Source organism: Mus musculus, chromosome 11 (genome assembly GCF_000001635.26).
Source record: "Mus musculus strain C57BL/6J chromosome 11, GRCm38.p6 C57BL/6J".
In the NCBI taxonomy this organism is placed as follows: domain Eukaryota; kingdom Metazoa; phylum Chordata; class Mammalia; order Rodentia; family Muridae; genus Mus; species Mus musculus.
Genome location: NC_000077.6, coordinates 72,877,881 through 72,904,208, shown reverse-complemented (window position 1 = coordinate 72,904,208; position 26,328 = coordinate 72,877,881). Strand labels below are relative to the sequence as shown.

The 26,328-nt window shown below is 42.4% G+C and overlaps 1 protein-coding gene and 1 non-coding gene across 7 annotated transcripts in view; both read right to left on the bottom strand.

Moving 5' to 3' along the window:
- Zzef1 (zinc finger, ZZ-type with EF hand domain 1) overlaps nt 1-26,328 on the bottom strand; it is a 130,971-nt gene that overhangs the window by 22,912 nt on the left and 81,731 nt on the right. For 5 of the 6 annotated variants that reach the window (XM_006532601.4, XM_006532602.4, XM_011248827.3 and 2 more), the window contains 12 exons: nt 23,519-23,638; nt 22,832-22,993; nt 19,738-19,867; nt 17,437-17,575; nt 15,901-16,066; nt 14,950-15,212; nt 12,984-13,117; nt 10,797-10,947; nt 8,924-9,063; nt 4,428-4,705; nt 3,403-3,577; nt 2,750-2,882 (listed from right to left, as the gene is read on the bottom strand). In XM_006532601.4, coding sequence (XP_006532664.1) covers nt 2,750-2,882; nt 3,403-3,577; nt 4,428-4,705; nt 8,924-9,063; nt 10,797-10,947; nt 12,984-13,117; nt 14,950-15,212; nt 15,901-16,066; nt 17,437-17,575; nt 19,738-19,867; nt 22,832-22,993; nt 23,519-23,638 — 1,991 coding nt within the window. The remainder of the gene's footprint in view (nt 1-2,749; nt 2,883-3,402; nt 3,578-4,427; nt 4,706-8,923; nt 9,064-10,796; nt 10,948-12,983; nt 13,118-14,949; nt 15,213-15,900; nt 16,067-17,436; nt 17,576-19,737; nt 19,868-22,831; nt 22,994-23,518; nt 23,639-26,328) is intronic. The other variant, NM_001045536.2, reaches the window with a different exon arrangement.
- Gm26121 lies at nt 22,256-22,417 on the bottom strand. The gene has a single exon (XR_003949885.1). It is a non-coding gene; the product is annotated as a U1 spliceosomal RNA (small nuclear RNA).

The window sequence follows — 26,328 nt, the reverse complement described above, 5'->3', positions numbered from 1 at the left end:
CATGGTGTTTCTAGGCATGAAATAGATTAAAAAAAAGACTATTGCATTTTTATTTGATCTAAGAGGAAAAACATTACAAATAAATGAAAGAAAGGCTACACTGGATTGTGGCGAAAGGGATTCTCAGCTTATCAGGCAATTTCCAGATAAGCCAGTTTCCAGATAAGCCAGTTTGCAGAGCCAGAACCCTTGAATGAAGGAGTTTGTTTGTTTGTTTGGTTGGTTTTTTTTTTGTTTTTTGTTTTTTGTGTTTTTTGTTTTTGTTTTTGTTTTTTGAGACATGGTTTCTCTGTGTAGCCCTGGTTGTCCTGGAACTCACTCTGTAGACCAGGTTAGCCTTGAACTCAGAAATCGGCCTGCCTCTGCCTCTCAAGTGCTGGGATTAAAGGTGTGCGCCACCACGGCCTGGCTGAATGAAGGAATTTTGAGGCCCCACTGAAGAAGGACCTTGATAAAATATCTAAGAGTTTTATGGTTAGCCTTTCTCCAGTCCTTCCCAGAGGAACTTATGGCCCTTTGCAAGGATAATTGTACACCAGGGGAAAGGAAACAACCTGACTTTCCAGGGTCCACTGAATACTGACTCCAAATTAATGCTGGTTCTGAGAGATCCCATGAAACACAGTGGCCCTTAAAGTAGAAGCTTATGGAGGTCAAGTAATTAATGGAGTTCTGACTGAAGTCTGACTCACAGTAGGTCCAGTGGGTCCTGTGGTTACTTCCCCAGTCCCAGAATGTATAATTGGGACAGATATACTTAGAAGTTGGCAGAATTCTGACATTAGTTCTCTGACTTGTAGAGTGAGGGCTACTATCATTAGAAAGGCTAAATGGAAGTCTTTAGAGTTGCCACTGCTAGAGAGGATAGTGAATCAGAAATAGTGTACACACACACACAGACACACACACAGACACAGACACACACACAGACATACACACACACACACACAGACACACACACAGACACACACACACACAGACACACACACAGGCACACACACACACACAGACACACACACAGACACACACAGACACACACACAGACACAGACACACACACACACAGGCACACACAGACACACACACACACAGACACACACACAGACACACACAGACACACACACACACAGACACACACACAGGCACACACAGACACACACACACACAGACACACACACACACAGACACACACACAGGCACACACAGACACACACACACACAGACACACAGACACACACACACAGCATAACAACAACAAGTCCCCAAATATCTCAGCTTAGAATTTATCCAGAAAAATTAAGTTTCATAAAGATTTTAATCTTAATTATATGTATACACGTCTGCCAGTGTGATGGTTTGTACCTGTAAGTATAATGCCAGTGGAGACTAAGAAGGGTGCTGGAGCCCTGGAGCTGGAGTTAGGGTATTTGTGAGCCACTGGATGTGGGTGCTGGAAGCAGACCTGGACCTTCTGCATGAGCAATGTGTGCTCTTAACTGCTGAACCCTCTCTCCAGCCACAGTAAAATCATCTTTCAAAGACAAAGACAAAGCTGGGAGCGGTGGTGCACACCTGCAGCTCCAGCACTTGGGAGAGGGGCCAACAGGGCTATATGTCAGACTCAGTCTCAGCAGCAATGACATGGTGAGAACAAACATCCTCCAGACAGATTCTTGTAGAAGACATGGACTATAAGAAGTGCTAATGGAAGTGTTTCAAACCAGAAAAAATTATACTAAATGAAATCTGAATCTATAAAGAGGAATGAACAGCAGAAATAGTAATTGTGTAGTTGAATAAAATATACATTGTTTTCATTTTAAAATCTCTCTAAAAATAACTCATATTTAAAAGTTGACATTATGTATAATGATGTAGAATAAAGAGAATGACTACAATAACAGGAACAGTGAGGCAGATATGGGGCACAAATGCAGTATTTTGACACAACTGCAAAGTGTAATAACATCTAAAGACAGACAGTCCCAGGGGTACAGAACAAACTTCAGGGTGGTCTCCAAAGTGCTGCCTATGCTGACACCAGAGCAACAGTTACAGGTGGAGCCAACAGTAGACATGAAGTGAATCTTTAACACATGAGAAAATCAATCCAAAAGAAGGCAAGAGAAAATAAAAGGAGAACTAAGAACAGATGGGACAAATGGAAAGAAAATACACAAGGAGGTGGCAGATTTCAACTCAAGTCAACCATAGAATGCCTGGATAACCACTGGAAGGAAGGGGCTGTCACACTGGATTTAAAAAGAAAACCCCGACTAATAGTATTTATAAGAAATCAACTTATGTGAATATTATGCTTATTAATTATTATTACTTTTTATCACAGAGTCTCATTATGCAGCCCAGACTGGCCTCAAACTTACTACCTATCAGGCTGGTCTTGAATGTGTGACCTTCCTGCCTCACTGCTGACATCACAGACATGTACCACCACACTCTGCATAAGAAATGCACTTTAATTGTAATGATATGAACTGGTGAGAGAACTCAGCGGATAAAGTCATTTGCCACCAACCCTGATAACCTCTCTACAGCCTCAGGTGGTACAATGAGAGAACTAACTCCCACAAGTATGTGTATGCAAATGAGCACACACAAATAAATAACTGTAATTAAAAAATTTAAATATCACATGCAGGAGCAAGAACTCAGGGATTTCCACTGGCTTTAGAGCATGCAAGGGTTAAATCATTTCTCCCATTCTTAGAAGACACAATTATGCTTAAGACCTGTTTTCCTTTTCCTTGTTTTGACGTCGACAATCACAGCTCTATTCTTCTCAGTGAAGTGTTTCAAGATGATCACATTATGGGGTTCATTGGCATTATCCATATAAACACAGCGGGTTCCCACGCAGAGGACCTGGAGCATTGATGCAGGAAGAGGCACATAATTAGGCACAAGCCCAGTCCCTTTAGCTTGCTCCTCTACAAGCACACAGGGATGGAGGCTTCTCACCCCTAAGTCCAAAGGATTTGGTATAGACCTGGCATAAAACTAGTTTAGGTGCTTGACATAGCTTTACAGCTCCTCATTCCAATCAGTTGATGCACACAAAATGAGTAAGATCAATAGGAGTGCCAGGATGAAAGAAAACAGTCTCTGTAGTTCTTTGTGAATGAGTATACATAGTTACCTACTATCCAGACAAAGTAAACTAAATGAAATGTCTAACTGTTGACAGTGCCAATCTAACAACTGCACAATTTTGAAACAAAAATAAAAACAAAACACCAAGACTATAAAAGCAAATCACATAACTAAAACAAAACAAAACTGAACTAAAACTAATTTCAGACATATGCGTGTTTGTGTGTGTGTGTGTGGTGTGCGTCTGCGTGTGCTATAGAGACTTGGGCAAACAGGCCTTCAGATGCTGTACCTGGGGGAAGCCGACAAGCACCAGCAGAGTGAAGATGTTGGTGTGCTTCAGTTGGAATGGCAGCTGCTTGATGCAGTGGTCTGTGAAGGTGGCAATGACATCTCGCCACAACGGGGCATTGTTGAGTGACCGAAGGATCTCTGCCATGGAGCAGGCCCAGTCCAGGCCCACTCGGCTGGAAGGCAAGAGCACCAATGTTAGGTAGCAGTATGTAAGGCTACATCCTCATACACATTATAGCTTATTATCCCAGGCGGAGTCAGACTCATGCAAAGAGCCATCCGTTACTTAGCTAAAAAAACTAACAGAATGATGTTTTTCACACAAAGATAAGCCAAAACACAACAACAGCCAAATCAAGATCTGTTACATATATACTTAGTCTACAAACTCAATTTACAACTATGTTCTCAAATATCTCTTTAAAACAGTGATTCTCAACCTGTGGGTTGTTCAACCCCCAAAGCCTAAAACCATCAGAAAATATAGATATTTACTTTATGTTTCATAACAGTTTCAAAATTACTGTTATGAAGAAGCAACAAAAATAATCTTATGGTTGGGGTCATCACACCATGGGTAAGTGTATGAAGGGTCACAGCATTAGGAAGGTTAAGACCCACTGCTCTAGAGTGTCATCCTCACATGTATACACAGACACATTCACACTTACAGCTTAGAGATGTAGATTGTACAAATCAGGGTCATCTTTCCTTCTTCACTTAATTTCAAGTTTCGTATTATGATTATGTTCATTTTTATAATGAAAACAGACTTTTCAACCCCAATGCCTATATTTACTTTTCTCTGGAAAAATCTACCAGAATAGATCTCATCAGAGCTGACTGGAAGGCACCATTGAGCCTCTCAGCTAAATAAGTGTAGACTGGCTAGTTTAATCTCACAGGAGAGCCTCTGACAACAGCACCATAGCATACCAAAACTCATCAACAGCTAGACCTTTGTTCTCAGTGAACAGCACAGAGGGCAGAGTGGATGCTGGGTATATAAAAACCAAGGCTGACCTGTCCAGACAGACAGCTCCAAGGCTGAAGAGCAGGTGGGTGGTCTTCCAGCCATCTGGCACAACAGCATTGTCTGCTGTGGCAAACAGGTTGTGCTTGGCTGAAAGGACCTTCATGACTGCAGCATCTACTTCTGCTGGCTGAAGACGGATAATTAACTGGCCCAGAAGACCCAGGGTGAGGTGGTAGGTTTCATTCAGGTGGCCTGCGTTGGAGATGACCACCTGAAACATGAGTGGGAGGACGTGCTCCAGATCTATCAGGGGGACTGTGGGACCCTGTCAACAGAGAGTGGAAACGTCTTTTTAGTACAAAATCCAAGCAGCCATACCAACTACGTATGCCATCCACTCATGCATCATTTACAATTGGCCTGATTCCAGTCAACTGTAAATATGCTCAGGTATCTTAGCCTACTTTTTTTTTTTTCGAGACAGGGTTTCTCTGTGTAGCCCTGGCTGTCCTGGAACTCACTCTGTAGACCAGGCTGGCCTCAAACTCAGAAATCCATCTGCCTCTGCCTCCCAAGTGCTGGGATTAAAGGTGTGTGCCACCACTGTCCAGCTTATCTTACTTTTTTTTTATTTAATTTTTTTAAGATTTGTGCATGTATGTGAGTTTGTGCATATGTAAGTGCAGATACCCTGGAGCCCTTGGAGCTGGAGTCACAAGTGATGTTAAACCTCTGGACATGAGTGAAGGAACCAAATTTTGGTCTTCTGAAAGAGCAGCAAGTGTTCTTAACTGCTGAGCTGTGTCTCCAGCCCCCTTCTTGTCCCACTTCTAATATTCCTTTACTCTAAAGCATAAGCAAAATATTTATTTTTCTTCCTTTTCTGAAAGAACTAAAAAATACAGAAAAGTCAGACTTTCCATCACAGTCCCACTCAGACCCACCAATGTTAAATTAAGGAAGTAACAACTGTTTAATTAGACATAGTTTGTCAACCTTTCTCCATATACATTTATAGGTAACACATATAAATTATTTTCCTTCCTTTCTTCCATGTTTATAATGTATATATGTACATGTACCATGGCACATTTAGAGGTCAAGGAAAACCTCCAGTGTTGGCTTTTTTCTTCTACTTATTTGAGACAGGGTCTCTTTGTTGTTTGTTTCTATGTATCTTAGGCTAGTTCACCTATGGGTTTCTGGGGGGATTCTTCTGTCTCCTCCTTCCCTCACCGCTCTCCTAGGAGAAACATGTTACTGTATCCAACTTTACATAGGTTAGAGGAGTCAGCCTCAGGTCCTCATGCTTGCAGAGGTAAGCACTTTACCCACCAAGTTATCTCAGCCCTATTTTTCTTTCTTTAAACACTATCTGCATTTTACTTGGCTTAAAAAGCTTCATTATTACAAATGTTATTTAGAAAACAACTGACCATATATATATATTTCTAGACATTTAAACCATTTGTCATTTTCCATAGGGGGAAAAACATCCCAGAAAACTAGAGAAGCCCTTTAATAATTGTGAATCAGCATGGTGAGTGTGCTTCAAGAGGGCAGTGTATCCATGTTAGGAAAACAAAGCAACCAAAGTGCCACAAGCTCTTAGCATTCCCCTCAAGAACGGGGTGATAGAGCCACTGGAGTCCATGAAGGACAAGGGAGGTGTGCATAAAGGGACTGGTGTGGTGTAGGCTTCGAGTTTCCTGTAATGGGTGTACCTAGGAACTGGTAAAAAGACAGACCAGTGAGAAGTTATTCAGTCTGGGGTGCCTTAGTGTAGAGTCCTTAGAGGAAAAGGAGAAGATGCGTCAGAGAACGGTGGCTATGATGGGTGTTTGATCAAATAAGTAATTATGCCAAGGGTCATGGGATCTAGGACTTCATGGTAAAGATCAGAGGTGCAAGTACAAAAAGGAGGAAACTGACTGTATCTTGTGCTGTCAGGAGTGAACTACAGGGACTGCTATGAACTCATAACTCATTCTCTGAGTCCCTATGCTGAGAGGGCCCGACTGACTCATGTATCAGACTTACTGCCCACACACAAGTGAGTTCTCTCAGTCTAAGCATTATTCAGCAATAAACTGCTTTTAAAACTGTCCTGGACCCAGAGATCTGAGGACCCAGGTTAGGTCTCAGTGATACCTCCTCTCCCCAGAGCGTCATGAACTTGGAGAAACTTGTTTCCACAGTTTGCTAGCTCCGTCTTGGTTTTATTTATTATTTATTTGTTTGTTTGTTTGTTTGTTTATTTTACATATGTGAGTACATTGTTGCTCTCTTCAGACACACCAGAAAGGGCATCGGACCTCATTACAGATGGTTGTGAGCCACCATGTGGTTGCTGGGAATTGAACTCAGGATCTCTGGAAGAGCAGTCGGTGCTCTTAACTGCTGAGCCAACTCTCCAGCCCCTCTGTCTGATTCTTAACCATGAGAAAAAAAAGTATTGCTAAAGGAGTCACCGATTTCTACAGTAATATATACTCAATACAACTCCAATAAAAATATCTCACCAAATCTTAAAGGGGGCAGTTTGACAAAGGCTTGACTAAAAAAAAAAAAAAAAAAAAAAAAAAGATACCAAATATGTACCTAGGAAGAGTCCAGAATATTATAAAGAAGAATACTAAGGACATAACCTAGCTGTTTAGAGCCTTTGAAGATATTAATATTATGAAGTTACCAAAGCAGGGCTTACTCAGTGGGTAAGAGCACTTACTGCTCTTGCAGGGAACAACATAACAAATAACAAATGGAATAACAAATGGCTGAGAAGCACCTGAAAAAATGTTCAGCATCCTTAATCATCAGGGAAATGCAAATCAAAACAACCCTGAGATTCTATGTCACACCAGTCAGAATGGCTAAGATCAAACATTCAGGTGACAGCAGATGCTGGCGAGGACGTGGAGAAAGAGGAACACTCCTCCATTGTTGGTGGGATTGCAAGCTTATACAACCACTCTGGAAATCAGTCTGGCGGTTCCTCAGAAAATTGGACATAGTATTACCGGAGGATCCCGCAATACCTCTCCTGGGCATATATCCAGAAGATGTTCCAACCGGTAAGAAGGACACATGCTCCACTATGTTCATAGCAGCCTTATTTATAATAGTCAGAAGCTGGAAAGAACCCAGATGCCCCTCAACAGGAATGGATACAGAAAATGTGGTACATTTACACAATGGAGTACTACTCAGCTATTAAAAAGAATGAATTTATGAAATTCCTATGCAAATGGATGGACCTGGAGGGCATCATCCTGAGTGAGGTAACCCAATCACAAAAGAACTCACACAATATTTATTCACTGATAAGTGGATATTAGCCCAGAGACTTAGAATACCCAAGATATAAGATACAATTTGTGAAACACATGAAACTCAAGAAGAACGAAGACCAAAGTGTGGACACTTTGCCCCTTCTTAGAATTGGGAACAGAACACCCATGGAAGGAGTTACAGAGACAAAGTTTGGAACTGAGACAAAAGGATGGACCATCTAGGATGGCTATATCCGGGGATCCATCCCATAATCAGCTTCCAAACGCTGACACCATTACATACACTAGCAAGATTTTGCTGAAAGGACTCTGATATAGCTGTCTCTTGTGAGACTATGCCGGGGCCTAGCAAACACAGAAGTGGATGCTCACAGTTAGCTATTGGATGGATCACAGGGTCCCCAATGGAGGAGCTAGAGAAAGTACCCAAGGAGCTAAAGGGATCTGCAACCCTATAGGTGGAACAACAATATGAACTAACCAGTACCCCACTGGAGCTCATGTCTCTAGCTGCATATGTATCAGAAGATGGCCTAGTCGGCCATCAGTGGAAAGAGAGGCCCATTGGTTGTACAAACTTTATATGCCTCAGTACAGGGGAACGCCAGGGCCAAGAAGTGGGAGTGGGTGGGTGGGGGAGTGGGTGGAGGAGCGTGTGGGGGACTTTTGGGATAGCATTGGAAATGTAAATGAAATAAATACCTAATTAAAAAAATTTCAAAACAAAAATAAAGTCTCACTCTAATCCAATATGGTCTTGAATTCATGATTTCTGTCTTCAAAGTACTGGGACTACAGGTATGAGCCACAGGCCCTAAAATGTTTTAATATGGTAGCAACATGGTACTCAGAAGATTGCACTTTTAGGAGAACTAAGGATAAAGTGTCCGTAAGCTTTCAATTTATTTTTTCAACTTCAGGAAAAATGTAATATATATATGCACAGATAAAACATGAAAAACTAATAAATCTAGGCAAAGATCTTCACTCATTGAACTTTCAAATTTTCATTGAGGTTAAAACCTTTCCAAAAAAAAAAACAGAAAAAGGTAATTATATGAATTAAAAACAGTCAATCACAATTAAGCAAAATGTAAGTTCACAGAAGAAAGTGACTTTGATTAATAGTCATAACCCCCCTCAGGGCACAGGTGTTAATGATAGTTTGTGTCTGCTTACATCTTAACACTTTTTTTTCTGCATATACCACCCACCCACTCTTACACAAAGAAACACTGCCTGCCTCTTACCGACTTGATGGGAGGTAACATGGCTGCCAGCAATCCCAAAATCCTCTTCTGGGAACACTCTGCAAACACTTGCTCAGGGTTTGGAGTAATCGCCTTCTCTTCTACCAGTACCTGAGCTGACACTTCTGGATGTTCAGCATCTGTGTAGGAAAATAGCACTTTCATATTTTGCTTGGCTCTGCAGATTTAGTAAAAGGCAACTAAGCCACGACACTGTCTCTGTGCGCCTATAGAAGAAAGCTGGAAATGTACTATTCTACTGCTAAAGCCAGACTTGGTAATGCATACTTGGAATCCTAGCACTTGACAGGATGGATAAGCAAGAGTTTGAGGTCAGTCTAAACTACACTGCAGGACTTTGTTTTAAAGAGAAGAACAAAGGGGCTGGAGAGTTGGTTTAGTGATTAAGAACACCATCTATTCTTCCAGAGGATCTGAATTTGATCCCTGCATCCACAAGTAGGCTCACAACCATCTGTAACTCCAGCTTCAGGGTTCTTAACTTCTTCTCTGGTCTCTGCCTATACCAGGCACACACTTGGTACACAGATATACAAAACACCCATACACATAAAAGAAAAATAATCTTTAAAAAAAAAAAAAACAACAAAAACTGGGACTGAAGAGATGGCTCAGCAATTAAGAGCACTAACTGTTCTTCCAGAGGTCCTGAGTTCAATTCCCAGCAACCACATGATGGCTCACAACTATCTGTAATGGGATCTCATGCCCTCTTCTGGTGTGTCTGAAGACAGATACAGTGTACTCACAAACATAAAATAAACAAACAAATAAATCTTAAAAAGCAAAACAAAACCAGAAAAATAACAAACTCTATTGCTGAACACTTTTTATACAGTTGCCTTCTCAAAAACAACATTGCTATCTAGTATTTGATTACCCTTTAACACCCTGTGTTTGATGTTTATCATTCGCCCTTCTGATTTTTGCTTCTTTTGTGATATACTTCAAGTATCTAACAATGTCCCAGAACATAGGGTACCTGACGGATACTTGTGGCCTATGAACCAGAATGCTGGTCTTCAGGAGAATCTGACGCTGGTAGACTTTGAGGACCTGGCATGGTGTGTAGTGTCTACTGCTTCTGAGAGCTTTGAAGATGATGCAGAATATACTCACTTTTACTTCTATCGTAGAACATCCAATGGAATAGATTCTGATTCCCTGGGCTCCTTGAAGCACCTCCTCCCACAGAGCACTACTGCCCTAACCTCTAAAACTACAGCTCTGATCCAGCTACTGCCATCATCTAGCAGGCTGAGGCCTGAATGTCACGCACATGCAGCAGAGTGCCATAGGAGCTCTTCTGTATCATCTTCCAGAGCTCTGCTCTGCCCCTGCACACCTGGTATGTGGATCTAACCTCGTTACTTCTGGAACCTACAAAGAGGCCTATTCTGCCTCGATGTCAGTCCCTACTGCATATCCTGGCACATTCAAGGTCCCTAATATCTCTCCCTTTACATGGCTTTTTACAAATACAATCTGCTCTGGATCCCAATCAGGACTAACACTTGTCACCCTTCTTCTGGGGCCAGAATCACAGACCACCTCAAAGGACAGTTATTTGTACCTCCGTCTGAAACCTTCCTGGATTGTGAGACCATGTGTCTCTGCCTGTGCTGGTAGATTTCATCCTGGGATATAGGATGGTGCGCAACAAAGAGAAGGCACTTGGTTGGTAAATCATAGATAAGTTAAAATGAAGGATAGATGATGCAAAGCTGCCAGCCACAGCTGAACAGATGGAGAAACTTTAGTTGCTGGACAATTTCAATTGTAAGCAGCAGTGCAGGTATGATAACATGTGAACTCGCAGAGGAAGGAGGGAGAGTTAATAACCAATCCTGACCTGGAAGTCCTGGAGGCACGTGAGCACTGGCAGGTGCATCTGAAACCTGGGTCTGGCATGAAGGGTCCTTCACTATGGAGAGATCTTCACCTGCCTTTTTCTTCTGCTTATAATCCAAGGGTCTTACTTCCGTATCTGCAGCTCTCTTTCCCTAGAAACAGAGTGGTAAATGGAAAGGAATACAACAAAAATGCACTCCATATAGATTTTGTCATTAGCTAGTCTCTCAGGCACCAAGAATCTTCTGAATTACTCATGTCTTAGAGTAAACTACTCCTCTAAAGTGATGCTTCCTGCATCCATTCTCTTGACAGCTGTCAGAGCTGCTAGGCCACATAAACATGGCTCGTTCCAAGTCTCATTCTGGGAAAATTACTAAGTTGTTGCCCTCCTTTAGTCTATACAATGATCATCTTCATATATTTTCTTTTGGTGGAAAAAATAAACACAGGCTGGGCAATACCTAACAGTAAAGTGCTTACCATGTAAGTATGAGGACCTAAATGTGGATATGTAGCAACCATGAAACAAGTCGGCAGTGGTGGGGAGTGCTTGTAATCCTAGTGTGGGAGGAGGCAGGGACAGGAGGATCCCTGGAGCTTGCTGGCCAGCCAGTGTTACTGAACTGGTGTTTCAAGTTCAATGAGAGAACCTGCCTTGAAACAACAAGGAGGAGCTTGACAGAGGAAGACACCTGATGGTGACAGCTGGCTTCCACACACATGCACATGCAAATGTACACATACATACAGCATGCACACTCAGAAAAAGCAAACCCATCTTTACTTACAATAAGAAAAGTATTATGTCTGCTATTATCTTTATTGCTATTATAAAGATAAGACAACATCAAATCTACACATAATATTATTTCTATTGCCACAGATGCAGGTACTTTATTGATGTAGAAATGAACATTCTAAGGATATAGGACAGAACTGTGACCTCAGTGGGTAAGAGGCCTTGGTATACAAACACGAGGATGGGTCAGATCCCAGCACTCATATAAAGGCTGAACATAGTTACAGATTGTTATGTCTGCAATGGCTATGAGGGAGGGAGGCAAGAGGATTGCTGGAGCTTGTTGATCATATTAGTTCCAGATTCAGTGAAAAGCCCCGTCTCAAGGAATATAACAGAATAATAAAGCAGGATACCCAATGTCCACTTCTGACATGGAACTTACTGTGTGTTATGTTTTAAGCACTTTACATGTTTCTTCCGAGTGTGGCAGTACATAACTCCTAAAATCACCCTGCATTATAGGCACTGTTATTATCACTCTCTTTTATAGAATGTACCTGCACCCACATACACACACATGCATGCACGCACACATGCACATATAAGAGACTGAGACACACACATGCATGCACACACACACACACAAACACAGAGAGAGAGAGAGAGATAACACAAAGCCAAATAGAAGGAGTTGCTGCTGCTGCCAAACATGGGGGCAATCTGAGCATCTAAATAAATAGAAGTAAAAGATTTGGATTTTAGTGGATTAAAACAATATAGTCCATTTTGGTGTAAATGAATGAACACATTGATAGAGGGAACCACAATGCTGTAGGCAGCCTGAGCTGAGGGCTCAGGAATACAGATATTCCCAGGCACAGGCGAGGACTGCTATCTCTCCTGACTGGATAGACTGACTGCTTTCCACTTTGTGCAAGATAGTCTGTGGCAGGTTAACATGTTGTGTGCCAAAGGTGGTGGTAGGCCACAGCTGAGAGACAAGCAGCTTGAGATTCTCCTGACCTGCTACCTTGATGAGGCTTCAGTAGAAATACCAGTGGCCTCTGAAGCAGAAGTGGGGATATTTACAGCATGGGCTCAAGCTCTAAAAGCAAGCTCCCAGAAAAAAAAATCATCTTTTGTTTATTTAATTACTTAATCTTATTTTAAATTCACAAAAGGATCTTTATGTGTCTGTTACCAACACAGATTGTTCTTGGACCTATAAAGTTTTTTCTGTCTATAGACCTACCTATCAACTATGGTGTCTACCCATTAAAACAGTTAACTTCTGGTGCCATCTACCTGTTGACTGAATATAAACCAAAGCTGCATCATCTATGCTCTCTCTTAATGCCCCTGCTGTGCATCCTTGTGTGACTGGCTCCGTGTGCGAGTGAGTGCAGCTGTGACCACGTGGTAGACATGTTACTTGTAACTTACGTTGCAGGGTACCAACAGGCCTGCATCTGCCTGCTCCTCTGATGCCTGGAAGGACACTGTGACTGGCAGGGCTTGATTTTCTGAGGTAGAGTCACCATCTGGCAATACACCAAGAAGAGCCAGAGCTTTAAGACCTGGGATGGGGAAAAAAAGAAAATGGTTAAATGTTCCCAACAAGGGATATCTCTGGCAAGTGCCACAAAACATTTGACCACTGTGCAGAAACAGATGGCTGAGGGGTTACACAAACCACACAGCAGCACACCTGACACTCTACAGCCATTCCACTCTTGATCCCAAGTGGGGACAGGCAGCAAGGGGAAACCGCACTTGAAGTCAATGAAACACTGAAGATACAACAGGCAACAGGATTGTTTTCAAAGTTACAAACATATTTTTGTGATAGTGTCAAGCAAGTAAGGTTTTTTTTTTTTTTTTTTTTGAGACAAGGTCGCACTATGAACTGTGGTCTTGCCTGAAACCTGTTATAGATCAGGGTGGGCTTGAATTTAGAGTGCTGCGTGAGTACAAGACTTAAAGCAAGTGTTGGGAACAAAATAAAGGGGGGTCCTGGGGAGACCCTGGGGAAAAGTCGGGAAGGAAAAGGGGCCTAATGTTCAGCCAGGCGGACGCAGGCGTTGGGGGGCTTCTGGGACGCTTTCCACACGGCCCCGCGTGAGCATAAGCCTCTGACCCACGCTGCAGGGGGTGAAGGGGCAGCCCCCGACCTGGGATCCCCCAGGAGCTACCTTGCTAGCACCCCAGGGTTGCAGGAGAGAGGGAAGAGGGAAAGAAGTTCCCAATACTGACCAGAGTGCACAGTGGAACTTGAAGGAGCAGAGACTCTATGGTTTAAGAGCTTTATTATAGAAATGCAGGGGGAAAGAGAGAAGGGAGAGAGAGAGAAAGAGAGAGGAGGAGAGGAGAGGACAAAGAGAAAGGAGAGAGGAGAGAGAAGACAAAGAGAAAGGAGAGAGGAGAGAGAAGTGAGAGAAGTGAGAGGTTAGAGGACAAAGGAGTGAGAGAGCAAGGTGGGGGCTGAGCACCCCTTTTTATGGTCTTCACTAGGTAACTAGGTCTTTGCTAGGTAACTGGGGAGGAGTTTAGCCTGAAGGTCAGAAGCTTGGGCCATTGCTTACGTGACTACTGACCATGCTTCACTTGTGGGGGCTGTGGGAGGTGGTACCTTAGGCAGGGGCCAGAGTTCCAGGAGCATGAGGGAACTCCTACCGTGTCATGTAGGTGAATTATGACCATCAGGGTTCAGACCTCAGCTCGACTGGAGACCAGCCTGCAATTCCCCACAGACAGGCACTATGCCTGGCTGGTAATAGATTTTTAAATCCTCACTGGCAGATAGAGACATCACCAACTTTCTCCCTAAGATAAGTCTGATCCCTTGATGTCAATTAGGATGAGGAGTCTACCATTCGAGAGAAACTTAAAGTTTAACACTTACATTACTTTCTTACTAATACCCTCAGGGAAGTCAGAATCACCTCCTTATTTTGTTATTTTGAGAAAGAGCCACACCTAGCATCCTGGGATTCAGAACTGGAATTCAGGTGTGCATGATCAAACCCAGAAACACCATTTTATTTGTAAGCAGCTCTTGTCTAGAATACAAGTATACATGGATTTGTACTTCAGGTTTTTGGTTTTTTGTTTTTTTAAGCATAGATTCCTGAGCAAAGTGAGAGATTCAAACACTATAGATTCATGGACTTACAGAGATTTCTAGAGTTTTGATTATTAATACTGAATTACATCATTAGGGAAGTACTTTAACTATTACTTTATGCCAACAGCTCTCTAAAGAGAAATGGGAGCTTAAGTTCCAGGCTAGGCTGAATCCTCTTGTGAATGACTTCTGAGTCAAGCATAGTCTTTTACAGCTGCCTGGGTCTTCTTCGCCTCCAACAGCTGGCAGAGGCTGGGCCAGGGGTCCTACATAAGAAATAGTCACCTTTGCCCTGGTGGGCCTTCATCAGACAGTCCCCAACCAGCTGCATGCACTGGCTCCTCAGGGTGGCAGCATTGGTGCGGGCCTGGGGGTCCAGCTGCTCCCCATCCACCTGCTCTGTACTGGTCAGGTGGGCACTATAGAGAGCCAGGGCAGCAAAGAGCAGCCAGGAGTAGTTGTGGATATAGGGCTGGATGAGCCTCTGCCGGTCACTGATGCGGATGGTCACCATTGGATGGGCTGTGATGCTGTGAGTTGGCAAATGGCTGCAAAGACATGATAGAACAGTATCAACTCTTGGCCCAGAGAAATGAACTAGCACAAATACTCCATATATCACACTAGCATGTCACAACCTAATGCCTGCACATGAAAACCATGCCGAGGAAGAGAGTTCTGAAAGTGTGCTAGCTGCATGCTGGTAATGCAAAGTGATGCCCATCATTTTAAAAGATGAAGTACAAGGAATAGGAAAGAAATGACTTAAGTTTGAAATGTGCTTTAAATACTTTAGGGTAAAATAATGAAGTAAGCACACATGACACCATCTCCCTGACTGGTGAATCCAAGGACACAGGGTGTACTGTACCACACTCTTCTTCTGAATATGTTAAAATTTTTATAGTAGAAACCTTTCTTTAATAAGGAAGGGGTCACAAGATAAAGGCATTTACCATACCTGGTGACCATAATCCCCAGAACCCACAGAAAGGAGAAGAGAGAAATCACTCCACAAAACTGTCTTCTGACCTCTCCATGTGCACACACATGTGCATGCACATGCCTTCCCCCTCCCCAATAACAATAAAAGGTTTAAAGTTGAGAAAGCTAGGAGTACAGCCCAGGTGAGGAGGGCTTGGCTAGCATTTGCAACAGAAAAAGCAAGACGACTCCCTTTTAAGTGAAGCCATATATCCCGAAAGGTTCTGGTGGCAGCAGGGGAATCTGACATACCCATAGGAGTATTTCTTTGCTGTGTAGCATCCATAGCAAAGATCAAAGTCATCACATACATTGCAATTCATTCTCCGGCCTATGATCAAACCCTGGCAGTGGTCACACGTAAACTCCATGTTAACCATTTCATGATCGTCTCCATGGCCCTCGGGCTTCACTCCACCTGGAAAAACACCCAGCAATGTGAGTTAGATCGGGAAGAGGATGCCCTCCAAGTGCTAGCAAACTGATCACAGCACCACAGCCAAATCTCATCTACTACTCCAGTGGGCAGGGGCTCCTTTGAAGACCAGAATGCTTCTGTGGACATGAGCACATCAATGATATTCTCAGTATACACCTCTTGGGCAATGGTCTAGCTGACTGATCTTGATTCTATAGTGTCACAGACATGTCAAACACATGCCAAATTCCTACCATAACTAGTTAGGATAAATAGGCCCATGTTACTTTGTGAGCTGTCTCCCACACTCCACCTCTGACAGAGGTTACACACCTACTGGTGTAGTCCTAAGGAATACTGAGGAGCGATCACATTTCTGTTCTTACTTTCTCATTGCAGAAATATAGGTGAAAACAGACTTCAAAACCCAAGACTCAGAGAGTAAGAGAATTAGAGTCCCTGCTCAGTACTCTTCACAGGTGACCACTTCTGTTCTCAGTGCTGTAAACCTGATGTATGTCTAAATACCCTTGTGACTGGAGTCTCTTAAAAGAGAATGAAACAGTCTTTCCTGAGCATAACTTTGATCAAACTAACATCATAGTTATAAACCTTTTCTGCTGTCTTCGGACTATTCAAATTCCTTAGCCTAGCATCTCAGGGTTCCACAACTTGAACCCTATACAAAGGTATCTATCTAAATTCACTAAAAGCACTTATTTCTCTGGCCCCAAGCTTGCTCTGCTCTGATGGTAACGCTATCTTCAGAGTTTTGTTACATCACCCAGTTTGAACTTCCTTCAAAGACCAATTCTTATCCTATCTCCTCCACAAGGCTTCCTGGTAGGGTGCAACTCTATTTCCAAAATATCCTAGAAGTAGCCTGCACTGCTCACTTATAACAGCATATGCATTCATTATGTTTGCTCTTTCTGTTAGACTGTGTTTCCAGGACAGGACTGTGTCTTTACTGATGGATTTTAAATATACAGAGCCCTCCAGTGCTCACCACTGTAGATGAGCTCAGCCCTAGCACCCATGAGTCGAGTATATTAAAAATATTTCAAGTTTATTTTGCTTGTATGTTTATTTTACTATTGGAAACACTGCATGATTCTGAAGCAAACTTTCTTAGAAACTTATCTAAGCATGTATTAAATGATCCTGAGAGTTTATCAAGTGCCTCCTGAGCAGGACAGGAGATGGAAGAATGTCAGATAGAAGCAGTGGAGGTCATCATTGAGTTGAGGGAGATGACTCAAGTTTGCCAATGAACCAGAGACTCTACATAGCACAGTGAGTCTTAAAGATGGCAAAATCATAGAAAGAAAAATAACTTCCTCGTGGGCATGGGATCCACTGAAGTTTACCAAGGAAGCAAGTCTTGCAGAGGTCCATGTCACTGCACTGTAGACATCGGTATCGATGCCAGGGGGCAATCTCATCACACCCATCACAAGAGATATCCACATTTAACAGGTCACAGTATCGAGCAATAAACATGTGCATCTGTAAGGTGAAATAAACACAATTAGCCAACAGACTTACTATTATGGCCACTGTGCACTAATCAATTTATTCATTCAATAGATACCTAAGATCTCCCAAGTTTTTTTACCACTTGCTAGGATTTGAGACTGGATAACCAAGTTCCCATTTGGGAAATCCCTCAAACAAACAGAGGATGGTCATACAGTGTTAGGAATGCTTTGACAGGCAAATTCTGCAGGGTTAGTGAACAAAGAGGACACTAGCAAAGGTATTGGGAAGGTCAAAAAGGTTCTCAATGAATGGCAACTCCTCAGATAAAATCAAGAACAAACAGATGGTAGTTGGGTGGAGATAAAGGTGACAGGCACATCAGACAGAAGGAAAAGAAGCTTTGCTCCTTCAAAAAGGGAGCACGACATGGGCTGGGAATGAGCACCTGCCTAAGCAGGTACAAGGCACTGAAAAAAGAAAGAAGAAACAAGACAAGGTCTTTTTGTTTGCTTGTTTGCCTTTTTAAAAGATGTATTTTTATTTCTTTTTATTTATGGGCATGTCTGTGTGTCTGTGCATGTGCATGTATACCTGAAGAAACTTACTTAGAAACAGTTTCTTAGAGATAGAGTTACAGACAGTTGTAGGAACCAAACTCGGGTCTTCTGGAAGAGCAGCAAGTGCTCTTAACCACTAAACCACTTCTCTAGCTCCAGGGCTTTTGAAATTGGCAATAATCTAGAATGCATCCTAGAGCACATACATAGAGGGAACCACCAGGAGAAGTTAGAAAAGTACAATCCAAGGAACCTAAAATGCTAGAGTCTAAAAACAGAGTTTTTAAACGGAAAGGTAATGGCAATAGATTTGGTCATTCTGAAGGTTCCTCTGGTTACACAGCAAAAAATGGACTGGTCAGAGCAAGATAAGGGTCAGGAAGCTGACTATGATGCAGTTGCTCACGTAGTTCCATGGCAATAACAGGGGCAGGGACTATGCTGTGAACAGGGCTGGGAAAGCAGGCAGATTGAGAAGTATTAAGGAGGCAGAATGAAAAGACCTGGTAACCAAATTACTAGAGATGGTTACAAATAGCATCTAGATGTTTGGCTTGTGTACTTGTTAGACAATGGCAGTACTAACAAATGTATTGAAAGAGGTCTACTGATTCTGGTACATTAAAATAGCATGGTAGTGCTTCCCCATGACTCTAGCATTCAGGAGACTGGGGCAGGAGGATCGAAAGCTTTGGGCCAGTCTGGACCTCTCTATAAACAAACAGATAATACTCTCCTCAGATAAATCCTTCATCTTTAACTAGCCATTTACACAATTAGTAGATGTTCTACTAGTCAGCTAACTAATTACCTGTCTGGGAGCAGACAGTAAGGGACTGTTATATCAACAAGCTATTGGATTACTAGAAAGTATTTGGTGGTTATAAGGCAGTTTATTTTAGGGTCTGCATATGAGGAAACTAAGTCAGAAAGTCACTGTTTGGTAGTAGATGATATGTTGTAGGAGAGGGGATCTGCCAGGTCACCTGAGCACTACAGGATGTTCTTATTCAGATGTTAACTTTCAAGAGAAAAGTCTCAAGTCCCAGTTGGTATGCTCCTCTTAAGCACCACAAGGTACCATAATGAACAGAATGACTGGCAAACAGAAGATGCATAAGAAGGGAAAAATTAGTGGCTTCAAGGCAGCAGATGTCTGACATATGGAAACATATGTCCAGTACTGACAGACAGGAAACCTCACAAATAGATGGATAAGCTACCTAAGTTGATTCTTCTACTGTGTGGGTCATTTAATGCTCATATGATAAACAGAGAGCTGCTTCTAAGCTCACCTGATTGGTAACCTTGTAATTGGAATTATGCTTGCCTATAGGAAAATGGTATGTCAGCCCAGAACTTGAGAGTCCAAACACTTCAGTAATTCCTTTTCTCACTAAATTAATACACTGGTATCTGATGATGTACACGAGTCTTACGGGACAGTCTGCTGTGAACCTATGAAAGTCTATGAACCTATGTGAGTCTATGGAAGTGAGCAACTATGGATCTCATCGGGATGACGACCAGACAGACATTCCTGGAGCCCTCTTGGGAGACATCATCTAAGCACACCCCAGCACATCCAACTCCTAACAAGTCACCCAGATTGCTCTAGCTGATAGGTCTTACTTTCCTCTGCTTCTCTGGATCCTCTTGGGCTATTTTTTCATACCAGGCCTCAAACATGCCATCCTGACACTCATCCATCCACTCTGAGTTCTGCTTGGCATCAGCGAGTTCATCTTCTTCACTCCACTGGCTGAAAGAAGGATGTGATGAGAGAGAAGCATGCTTCTTACAACACCCAAGGACGTGCTAGTTAGCAGATGCTGTGTCCCATAACTTTTATGGGGCATTTTGAAATGATGGGAATTGCTTTTCAAAGCCTCAGAGTTTATCAGCTATCTGATGGATTTACACTCAGAAAATAGAAAAAAGCTCTTTTTCTGAAGCAGACTATACTGAGTAGGGCAAACTTATTATGTGCCAGGTACTGGAGTCAAATATGATGAGTTTAAAAAGTTCAGCCAGCCAGGCTGTGGTGGCATGTATCTTTAATCTCAGCACTCAGAAGGCAGAGGCAGGAGGATCTCAGAGTTCAAGGCAGATTAGTCTACGGAGTGAGTCCCAGGACAGCCAGGGCTACTCAGAGAAACCCTGTCTCAAAAAACCAAAAACCAAAAAACAAAACAAACAACAACAACAAAACTAACAAAAAACAAAAAAAGTTCATCCATGAACAGTGGCACATACTCAGGAGGCAGAGGTAAGTGGGTCTCTGTGAGTTAGACACCAATTTGGACTCTATGGTGAGTTGTAATCTAGCAAAGGCTATACAGTGACACCCTGTCTCAACACCAATAATAGTAACAACAACAACAATAATAATAACAATAGCAAATAATAATAATAATAATAATAATAATAATAATAATAATAATAAAGTTCAGGTTGAGAATGTAGCCTGGTGGGTAGAAAGCACGAAGCTTTGGGCTTCATCTCCAGCCTGTCATAAACATCAACAAGCCTATAATCCTAGGCAGAAAGATCAGAAGTTCCAGACAATTCTTGGCTATATAGAATGTCTGAGGTCAGCCTGAACCAGTCACAACTTTGTCTAAAATAAATTCAGTGTGGGCAGAGTTCGAATACCCTAATCTGCATGAGTAAAGGATCAGGAGATCCTGTGACTTCAGCTCTCTCAACTAATTGCTATACAACCTTCACACATTATAGTCAATAAATCTGAAGCATTAGTGGTCTCCACATACACGGGCTCCATATCTTTGGATCAGCCAATACCACAGCAAAGTTATCTTTAAAAAAATGTTTCTGGGGCTGACTCAGAGGTCAAGAGCACTTGCTGTTCTTCCAGAGGACTGGAGTGCAGTTCCCATGTCAGCAGCTCACAGCTGCTTTTTATTCGTATTCCAGGAGGATCTGACACCTCTAGTCTCTGAGGTCACCTACACTCACACGTCCACATAAACACACACACGCACGCACGCAGTTAAAAATAAAATACATCTTCATGAAAGCTGTCTATATTGATCATGTCTGGTTGCTTTTGTCATCAATTCATAAAGAACACAACATAAGAGCTGCCTATCAAGCACTCCCAGTAACTCATACATAAGGCATCATAAAGTTATCTGGAGATGATTCAATGTATACAAGAGGGTGTGTGTGTATGGTATTGAGGACCTGAAGTATCTCATTTGTATTGGTGAGGCCTTGGAGCCAATCCACCAAAGGACAGGAACACAGGGACTGTACCTAGTCCTGCTCTTGATTTTTCATTTCAAATCCAAGGTTTTAGGTGGGTAATTTCATCAGCTCTTCTCTTGTAAAGCTATAAATTTCCATAGTTCCAGTTTACAGTTTGCTTCAGCAATGAAAATTTAAAGATGGGCTGGAGAAACAGTTCAACGGTTTAAGAGTAATTGCTGTTCTTCAAGGGGATCAAGCTCAGTTACCAGCACCACATTAGGTGGCTCACAACCACTATTTTAGCTCCAGGAGATTGGACATCCTCTTCTGGCTTCTGATGGCACCCACATATAGAAATATCTTTGTGACACTCACACAGAGAAATATACATATAAATAAAAATAATAAATCCTTAAAAATTTAAATACGCTGGCACAGACAAGGCTCAAACACTGGGATGACAGACAGCTAAAGAACCAGCTGTAACCAGTGCTGTGTCTTCCTTGTCTGCCCTCTGATGAAGGTCAAGTGCTAGAGACAGCGGTTTTTACTGAGCTATCTTGATGGCCCAAGGGAAGAGCTTTAACTGACCCCCTCTTCCCAGAACATCTCTTCTGACAGTGAGTGCTGTCACATTCACTTATGTCCCAATTCTCCTCTTAACGCCTACTTGTATGTTCTTCTCTCCTCTCCACACAAGAGTAATGGATGGTAAGTGAGCTTGAGCAGGGTCAAAATGGAATGAAGAACCTCTTGAGAAGCCTGCATCTACTCAGAGGCATTTAATATCTACCTCCCTTTTCTTAAGCCCCATTCTCTCAATACCTGTATTTAAATCTATATTAAAATATTGTCTCAACAAACTCTCAACTTCATTTTATAGCAAAACTAAAAATCATTTAAAAACAGATCTTGCATACCATTTTCTTTTAATGTAAGGGAGAGTGTAAACACAGTCTTCCACTATCACAAATTCTACAGTCAATTTTCCCATGTTTGGGGAAATAGCAGAGGTCAGCACATCCCAAGGGTCATAGTTAAACCTCACCCTGGGAAAATCACTTTCTTGATTATAATATCTCCCCTGCCAGATAAGTATTGTATACTATTTTTTATTATAACCTACATTTTTACAATGCTCAGGACACTACAGTGGCTAACAGCATACACAGGTGTAAAAAAAAAAAAAAGGATTTTCCAATTCTGCTATTAGGACCCCCACCCCACCCCAAATGAAGACAATCCTCATTTTCCAAATTCAAAACACTATGACTCTCAATTTACCCAATCCCACTGTGTACCAGGTACTGTCCTAGACTCTCAGAATGGAACTTATGCATTCCCCACAAGTTTCAGAGGTAACTCTAAAGATGAAGAAATAGAGGCACGGGAAGTTTATATAATTTGGGAGGTTGTCTAGTTCTCCTGTGACAAAGCCAGGATCTTTTACAGACTAGCTGCAGAGCCCATTGTTTGCCCCAACTCTAGGAATGGCAGGCAGAGCCGTGCTTACCTAATCACACTGTCATGGACACTGATGTTTTCTTGGGACATGTTCATGAGGAGATCTGGTAACTGAATGTCAACAAAGAAGGCAAGATCACTGGGTTCCCAGCCCATATCCAAAAGATGAAGCAGGGCTGTCTGGACACAAGATAAAGCAGGGAGCAGAGACCTAGAGAGACCACACAGGTGACAGTTATCTAAGCTGCATACTGACAACAGGACAGTGTAAGTTGGCAGCCTGTTTTGGTACTAATTTGTAAGGGAGGATTCTGCATAAACATCCTTCAAATCTTAAAAAACAAACAAAAACCAAGAACAACTCTGAAAGATGGAAAGTGAGTCTGACACTAGGGGCATCTGACAGTGAAGGAAGAGGCAGCAAGGTCGCCTGCTGATGACGGCAATATTAGAATCACTCCCAATTAGCCAAGGTTATGCAGTTACAGAAGAGCCATTTGATTTAAGGTTTATGTCTGAATGACTTACTATAGAGGAGACAAGAATCTGCTTTGTACTCAAGTTTTAATCTGCACGTAATATATCAGACACTGAAGATAACAGGCTATCAGTGAATTACTTGTGCTTAATCTTGTGGGTTTTTTTTTTTTGATTTTCAACTTCAAATATGTATTTCATTTATAATTAGAAAAAAGATACATTTTTTCCCTCAAGAAATATAAAGGTAATCCAGTACCTGTCATTTATGCTACTAAATCTTTTGATTGCTTTGACCAAAAACAGAACAAGTTGATAGTAAGTGTCTCGGATTTCTCTGTGTAGATCAGCACCACAGCCTTCCAAGTGTCCAAAGTAACTGGAAACAGAAGACACCATCAGCTGCAACTTATTGATCTCAATTTCTTACACAAAACAACCAAAAAGCAACCAGTTAAATGACTTGGAGGGAAACAGGGACAGTGACATTCAAGTCCAGTTGGGTTGAGAGAACAGTCCAGCAGAAGTACAGAGTTGACAACTACTCATCTGTTAATCAAACAAAGCACCCACCCCACTCCACGAGCGTGCCATGCTATGTATGTTACACACCTTCCATAAGTTACCTCAGTTAGCCTTCTCCAAACCAACATGGCCCCCAAGCTGTTCTTTCTTTATTGATGACTTTAGTATTAAACTTTTCTTTTTACTTTTTTTTTTGAGGTGTGTGTGTGTGTGTGTGTGTGTGTGTGTGTGTGTGTGTCAGAGGTGTCCTCTGGATAGTCCTGGAACTCTCTGTCCTAGAATTCATAGAGATGCAGCTGCCGCATTCCAAGTGCTCAGTTCCCTGGCTTTTCACACCTTGATTCTTGGCACCTAAGTGACTTCAACATCCATGGGAATGATGCCTCCATTTCTTCTTCTCTCTATCCTTTATCCTCTTCATTGCCAAGGATCTTCACTTCAGTTTCCTTAAATAAGCCAGTTTGACGGTCCTTCCTTAACGGAAGCCATGCGCAGACTGCCTTCTGAATAAGCTACTCTATCCACACTCTTCTCTCCTGTCCTGCTGCGAACTTCCATCAGCCTCTCTCAGTCCTCCCGAGCCCAGCCCAGTGAGCCACCAGCTACTCCCAGCATATTCCGGCGCCCTCTTCTCAGCTTGGATTCCACAGCCCACCACCATATCACCATGTTAGAAACCACCAGCTTCCTGGCCCCTTTCCTTCTATGAGGAACTCCTCTTGCATAAGGAACCTTATTATTCCAAAACAGCTGAATGTAGGTGGAAGCAGCATCACACAATCACACTGACTAATGCCACTCTACATTTGTAACTGTCAGATTTTCCTCTTTCTCTTTAAGAATACTATTTTTTAGGTTGGGCAGCATAACACACACCTTTAATTCCAGCAATCTAGAGACAGAGGTAAGAGGATCTTGTGAGTTCAAGGCTAGCCTGGTCTACATAGCAATTGTCAGGACAGCTAGGACTAAAGAAAGACTATGTCTCAAAAAATATGCATTTTTAATTTTATGTTTATGAGTATTTTGCCTACATGTATTCATGTGTAACATGTGTGTACCTGGTGCTCACAGAGGTCAGAAGAGAGTACTGGATCCCCTGGAACTAGAGTTACAGACATGAGCTACCATGTGGGTGCCAGAAGGTGAACAAACAAGAACTCCTAATGTACAAACCAACTCTCTAGCCCATATCCCCCCCACCCCCGCCCCTTTTTTTGAGGCAAAGTCTAACGTAGTCTCCAGGTTCACCTTGAACTTACTATGTTGCCCATGCTGGTCCTGAGCTCAAAAAAATTCTCCTACTTTTGCCTCCTGAGTACTAGGAACATAGGAGATACTACCATACCCAGCTCATAAACATAATTCTTTAAAAAGCATTTGATATTGTCAAGCAACTTAGCAGTCTGGCTTTCTCTATTTTCATCTCTATTTAAAGCCTTCCTGCCTTGCCTTAAATGGTTACTAGCTTCTTCTCTACCTCATTTCATTGATGAGTCTGCCCTCGTCTTATTTTTAAAAACAGAAAGGAATCCCTCATCTTTGTAGCATTCCATTAGCCAGGCAACTTTTCTCCACACTGGACTGCTGGACTGTCCTGCTTTTTCCTGCTAACCCTGACAGCACTTCCCTGACCTTGGCTGACTTATCTCCACCAGCACTGTGTACTAGTATCTCCTCACCTGCAGGTGTAGGCCTCACAGCAAAGAATGGGCTTGGCAGAAGCAAGGCTCCATCCGCTCAGTAGACAACACTGAAAACAATATAACCTCCGGCTGGCTACATCCTCTGGTCTTCTTTCTAGTGTTCTCTTTCTACTTTACTATCTCATCATCTTTCTTGCAACCAGGCTTCAGGCCACAATTTACCAATGCTGTCACCATTCAGATCCATTGCTTCAATCTCAAGTTCTTGTATCAGCGTCCAATTCAACTGACAATTCTTAAGGTTGAAGACAATCTTCTCTTGGCTTTAATGATATCACCACCCACAGGTTGTCAACCTACTGCAAGGGTCACTCTCTACCTTAATGGTCTTAGTGACTCCTCTTCTTCTTGACTTCTTAATAAAGGCAAGCTTGAAGGGTCACTGCCTGCTCATGTTTCATCTGGTCCATGGCTTTAAATCTCATCCATATGCAGAGGATAAGCAAACTCCATCTCCAGGCCTGACCTTGCAGGACTTTAGAGTCTGGTCCTCATCTTCTCATGGTTGAATACCAAAGAAGCAGTGACAACAGGGAATGGAGAGATGGCTCCATATGTTTACTGGGCATGGTGGCACACATCTTTAATCCTAGCACTAAGGAGACAGAGGCAGTTGGATCTCTGAGTGAGTTTGAGGCTAGCCTGATTTACAGAGCAAGTTCCAGGACAGACAGGGCTACATGGAGAAATCCTGTCTCATCTCAAAAAACAAAAGCAAAACATAATAATAAAACATGCTCTTCTAGAGAACACAGGTTCAATTTCCAGCACCCACATGGAGTCTTTCTCCAGTTCTAGGGGTCTTTTCCCAGGAGATCTGATTCTGACTTCTACAGGC